Below are 6,264 nucleotides of genomic sequence, written 5' to 3' on the forward strand. Positions count from 1 at the left end.
ATGCTGGAAAAACACTTATCTGCTTGTGACGTATCAAATGTTTATCTGCTTGCAGTGGTGGAAAGAGTACTGAAAAAATATTCTCAAGTAAATGTACCATTACCTTCCAAAAAATGTAGTGTGAGTAGAGTAAAAGTACTTGTCCAAAAAACTACTTGAGTAAAAGAGTAACCTGTTTAAAAGTACTCATGAGTATTGAGTAGCGAGTACTGAGCTGTAGATTCTACCCCCTCATAATAAACGCTGTACACCGCAATTTATACATTTTAAAAACGTTGCACATTCTGTAATTCACATTATCTTGTTTGTCATAAAGAATGAAGAATATCTATCATCCCCTCAGATGAGGATGGCCGGTAGACCACAGCTACAGAACCGCTCACTGGTGCAACAGACCATGCCGCAGGTCCCAATGCAACTTCTGCGCTTGCTTAGACCGTACATGCAGCCAAATCAGCAACCAACTGACTTCAAAAGGCTCCACAATGTCCCACAAACAAAAGTCACCAGAGGACCTATTAAACCACCAAATTGTGCTGCGCAAACCTCACCTCCTTTGAAATCCCCATCTAGCCCACCTCTACCCCTCCCCATAAAACCAAACACAGAACCATTATCATGTCCCTCACCGACCCCAATTACTCCAAACTCCATTGATTCGCCCCTAGCCAAAAATGACTTCCAGTCTCCGCCATCTCCAGCCATCACTCGCATCTCCTCAACAAGCTCCAGGAAGCGTCCTTCACTGACACGCTCAAAATCGGACGTCAGCGACTGCTTTTCACGAGCAGGAGCAGAGCTTGAGCGCTTCTTTAATTATTGTGGCCTTGACCCATCGGATTTAGAGGAGTTAGCAAGACCGGGTTCTGACATTGTGTCCGTTTCACGTCTACGTAGCGCCAGTGCCCCAGCATCCGAACGTTCGGCTGAGGGTGAAGATGAGGAAGAAGCAGCAGCAAAAGATGAACGTCCTGTTTATGGTGTTTCCGTCATTGAGAGAAATGCTCGAGTGATCAAGTGGCTTTATGGGATGCGCCAGGCCAAAGAGAGTCCCAAAGTAGCCGATATGTAACAGACAACAAGGGACTAACAAACAACCACTATCCAGACTGAAATGTAATACAATATGTTGTACAAAATGCTTACTTTTCCCCTTTATTTTGTCGCTTATCTGTATACATTAGAGTTGTCTAGTTGAATCTGCTGTGCATGTGTCATATATGATAGCTTACGCATAGTTGTCAATTCCCTTACCGTAAACATCCATGTTCTCAAAACAATAACTACACATGCATGGTTGCATTGTTATGGTGACCACCATTGCATTGTTGTATTTTTCAGCAATGACATGCTGTACTTGACAGGCCAAATCAAACAATGGCAGGAGTTTTGGTGGAGATATGCAAAATTGATGAATGCAAAGTTATTTGTGTCATCCAAAAAATAATTTGTTTTACTGTGGACCTTATTGCAGCTAAGCTTTATTGCTTGTTTTAATATCTTGTATCTTGTGTCATGTGATGACAAATAATATGTGAATATTTCTATTGTTTGTCAAAATCTTAAAACTAATTGGTTGACTCAGTTGCCTCAGATCTTTATTATGAGTATTATGAGACAGAAGGGGGTACAACTTTGATGTTTTGGTAACATTTGGTACACTGAATGCAATGGTACACAACATATTTTGTGTATGATTTGAGCAGAAGTGAGCAGATTTGATCTGTTAAGATGTTTGTCAACAAATGGCAGTCCAAAAACCAGTGTTGTGTTGTACTGACAAATAGACCGTTTTAGAAAACTGATCTTAAAGAATGGGAATAAAAATGAATTTACCCTAGAGCTTTTCTGTTTTGTTATTGTATATTATGTAACAGTTTGGACTGTAACAAATACAGTTGCTTGAATTGGGGTGGCGTCAAAACTGGTGTTTCCTCTGGCATAAAAATAACATTTAAAAGAATACAGTATTTGAAGGTCGCACTCGCAACGTTTTTTTTTTCTTCTGTTTTCACTGTATCATCATTTCCTGTTATTATGGCCAGGAAAAATGTGGGGGATGTAGTTACTTTTTTAGAACATGGTTTTAACCTTGTGTCTAACCTCTGTATTTCCATCAAAGTTGTGGAAACACTTACCTTCTCTTGTGCCCAACCAACCTATCTCTTAATAGTTTGTGAATGGCACAAGCGTCTACAAACAACCTGGGACTAAGTTTTCTGTTCAAGGGGAAAGTGATGAAAACAAATCTCTGTAACTTTCCATTTCATGGGTCACACAGGAGTGAAACTGGGTTCCTGTGGACACGGCTTTAGCTGAATTACTTTAAATTGCAGCACGACAAACTACAGTTTCAAAAGGGCCTTCCGCACCGCGGGAACCTTTTCATAGTACCAGAACTAATTGTGGAACTACCCACTTTTTGGCGTTTTCGCACCGCCGGAACTGGGTGCGATTTTAGTCTTTTAGAATTTTAGTAGACTGCCTTTTTCGAGAACCAAATTAGCTCCTACTCCGGAGCAGGGTCTAACCAGCACAACTGGTACTAATCGTGACGCAAGTAGACATTGATTGGCCAAACGTGTACGTCACTTCTTAGTACACACTCTCGGTGCGAATGCAACCCTTTAAATGGTACTGGGAAATAGTTCGCGCAAAATCGTCCCAGTACTTTAGTACTGTACATTTAGTTCTGGAACTAAAGCGGTGCGAAAGGCCCTAATAATGTTGCTTCTCCAACATTAAAGAGAACCATGTAATTCCTGTTTCCAACTTACTGTAAATCGCTGTCTATGTAATGTCACAATAATAGGTGCCGGCCATTTTACAAATTCTAAATAAATTATTTAATTCCCTATATAATGCACACTTTTATACCCATAATGCACTGTTATAGTGTACAACTGACAAATTATGATAATTATGATAATTTATTAGATTCATATTTTATTGTATTCTTAATCAATAATAAATAAATGAAAAATAAACAACTATTGATTTTTATTGTTTTTATGATTAAACATTATGAACTATATATTAAACTGACAGTATGTAGTTATAAAGTAACTCTATTATTTGACAAAGACATTGAGTTTTTATTTATTTATTTTTTCTGGTGCATGGTATTTATACACTCGTCCGAACAGGGTTATTATAGTTTACCAAAAGTAAAACCATACAAGAAAATAAAATACATTTTTTGTTACTTGAAATACAGTAAATATTAACTGAAATAAAATAAAATATTAAAACATTTTATTTCAGCTAGCTGTCAAGGAACATTTCTAATTTTTATTTAGTTTAACTTGATGGACTAAAATAACTATATACTGAAAATGAAACTATATAGACTTAAAAAAAAAGATAAAAATGACTAAATGAAACAAAAGTACTACTTTTAACAACTTTTTTTTTTAAATTCAAACTATTGATAAAACTATAATAGTATCTCAAATAAAGTTGCAATAAACACTCCAGTGTCATTTTTAATTGAAACAGTCAAATACAATTTAAAAATGGTAATTAAAAATTGTATTGAAAATGTTAAGTTTTAACTACTAAACTACGTCTAACTATGAATTCAATCACTTTAAATACGTCTATTTATGCTTCAATTTTGATATTTTCAAACACTCCAGTAGCTCCCACTGGAATCCCTCAGCAAAACCTAATACAATAATTTACAAATTCATTAAAAATGTACATAATATGCCATAAGATTTTAAGAATGGAATAAGATCCTTCTTGATATACTGACATTCTTAGGATTTTTGCCTCTAACTGAAATACTTTCTCCAAATCCAGAAAGTAACCCAACAAATGAAAGTTTATAATGAAAAAAAAAAAAATCAATGTTGTTCTACAAATTGTAGGTGATCGCTCAGTGGTAGAGCATTGCGTTAGCAGCGCAAAAGGTCGTGGATTCAATTCCCAGGGAACACACATACTGGTAAAAAATGTATAGCCTGAATGCACTGTAAGTCGCTTTGGATAAAAGCGTCTGCTAAATGCATAAATTATTATTAATTATTAAATTAAATTGTGTTTACTTAAAGTAGTCCCTGTGTGCCTGACAGCAGCTCTAGTTACAGTGTGCTGTACCTGTGGGAGGATCAGTGAAATCAGGATTCAGCTGGACTAGTTTCACTGCTTTCACTCCACTTAGTATTCAACAGGCACGAGTGAACCCAGCAGAATGAGCAAATTACAGTAGATTCGGTTATGATTAAAGATCAAAACAACAGACCACAGACCAATCAGGCTGCAAGATAGCTTACAATCAACACAGCGCTCGCTGACCACAGTATGCCGACTGCTACAACACGGCTAGATAACGAACAGAGTGTTTTCACTTGAATCAGTGATGAACATGGCAACAGAGAAAGACAAGAGACCTCTGTAAGTACATCCATAAAGAGCATACCTCTTTTAAACTTTTGTATGCTTTTTCATTTTTTAAGAGGCTGACGTCTCTGTCTTTGTCGCTCTTTCTGTGTCTTCACAATAAGGTGAGGCTTCCCCTTTCCACAAAGCTGTGTTATGCAGTAGGTGGTGTCCCATATCAGATGACCAACATTGCTATGGGTTTTTCACTACAGATCTTTCTGTTAGATGTAGTACAGGTAAGAATCTGCCTTTCCTCACCTTTGGCTGAATTATAGTCCAAAGACGGCTTAATGATTTATATTTATACAGTCAAATGCATTCTTATTGCAGACCAACCATACTTGCATTTGCCATCTGCTCTACTTCAGTCTCCCAGTATTCTGTATATTAATCTAATAAAACCATTTCCTTCTGTTGAAGCCCGCCCTCCCATTATTTCAGTTAAAAGTCAACATGAAACACATTCACAACCAGTTTGACTCCTACACTCTAAAAAATGCTGAGTTAAATACAACCCAGTGCTGGGTAAAATAGGGACGAACCCAGCAATTAGGTTGTTTTGACCCAGCGGTTGGGTTAAATGTTTAACCCAACCTTCTGGGTAGTAACCCAACCGCTGGGTCAAAACAGCCTAATTGCTGGGTTTGTCCCTATTTTACCCAGCACTGGGTTGTATTTAACCCAGCATTTTTTAGTGTATGATGTTTTGTATTTCTATGTGAATTTGAAAAAAGATAAAAAGCGTAGGTCAGGACTTAGTTTTAGTCATCCGGAATTGACTGGATCGTGTAAGTGACTAATACATACCAGAATTGCTAAAATAATTCCTAAAAAACTACATCGTTATTGGTTAAAAATATTCAAAATCGCCAGTGCAGCCAAAGTGACATCAGCTCAAAAACGAGGTCATTTCAGAGATGGAGCAAGTTACTACATTTTGATGGAATACTATGTAAATAAACTTTGTTCCCCTTGGAATAACCAAGAAGGTTTATAACACCTGGAAAACGTGATGAGAAAAGAAAGATGGAACAATGTAAGCCAGTTTCACACTTTTATGAGCCTCCAAAAAAGAATATGGCATTGCAAAAACATCTATTAAAATATAATGAAACATTTGTTAAAGTTGTCATAAAACCTCGCTAATTTTGAATGGCTATCAATGGAAAAAAAATATTTGGGGGATTTTCATATTTTAAGGAAAGTGTAGTTTCACTTTGGACAGGAAAGAGTACTAACAAATCCATTTAATTTTAAGTTAACTTAACTTAAGGTAACTGCCTTGTGTACTAAAGTTATGTCTGAGAATTTGTTTTGTTTTGTATAGAAGCATTTAATCGCAGCAATCTCATCTCTTTAGTGGAATCTCCCGTATATATTCCCGTATTTACCCTCAATTCTCTGTTTTGCTCTTGTTTGGTGTGCAGATGGAGGCTTTTTTTGTGTCTTTGATTCTGTTTATCAGTCATGCCTGGGATGCCGTGGCTGATCCCGTTGTTGGGTATCTAGTAAGCAGGAGCAGCTGGACCCAAATCGGCAGGCTCCTTCCTTGGTGGGTGGTCAGAGTTTGTGACATGAATGGTACTGCATATTTTAAATAAAATATTACTTATTAAAATCATATCATTACAAAAAAAAAAGACTGTTTTCTGTTTAATGAGATCCTAAACCGCTCTTCGAAACAAATTCTGTTCGATTTGGGAACAAATTGCTCAGACCGGTTTTGTGAACTTATTCAATGGATTCATTAAAAATATGAGTTTTCATGAAGGAATGACAAAAGACCCTTTTCATAGACCAAGAGGATGCTTTTCTGCAGCAAGTTTGATATATATATATATATATATACACTGAAAAAAATGTTTCATTCATCCAATT

General features: G+C 36.6%; 1 protein-coding gene and 1 pseudogene across 1 annotated transcript; both read left to right on the forward strand.

The window, feature by feature from the left end:
• On the forward strand, nt 1–1,838 carry LOC107752568 (protein FAM110B-like). Its single transcript, XM_016568575.1, has 2 exons — nt 1–66; nt 317–1,838. The coding sequence occupies exons 1-2, from the start codon at nt 1–3 to the stop codon at nt 1,070–1,072; spliced, it is 822 nt and encodes a 273-aa protein (XP_016424061.1). The 3' UTR covers nt 1,073–1,838.
• Nucleotides 1,839–4,305: 2,467 nt separating this feature from the next.
• LOC107752569 (sodium-dependent lysophosphatidylcholine symporter 1-like) overlaps nt 4,306–6,264 on the forward strand; it is a 23,914-nt pseudogene continuing 21,955 nt past the window's right edge.

The sequence above is a fragment of the Sinocyclocheilus rhinocerous genome, unplaced genomic scaffold, assembly GCF_001515625.1.
Source record: "Sinocyclocheilus rhinocerous isolate Xijiao unplaced genomic scaffold, SAMN03320098_v1.1 scaffold1102, whole genome shotgun sequence".
In the NCBI taxonomy this organism is placed as follows: Eukaryota; Metazoa; Chordata; class Actinopteri; order Cypriniformes; family Cyprinidae; genus Sinocyclocheilus; species Sinocyclocheilus rhinocerous.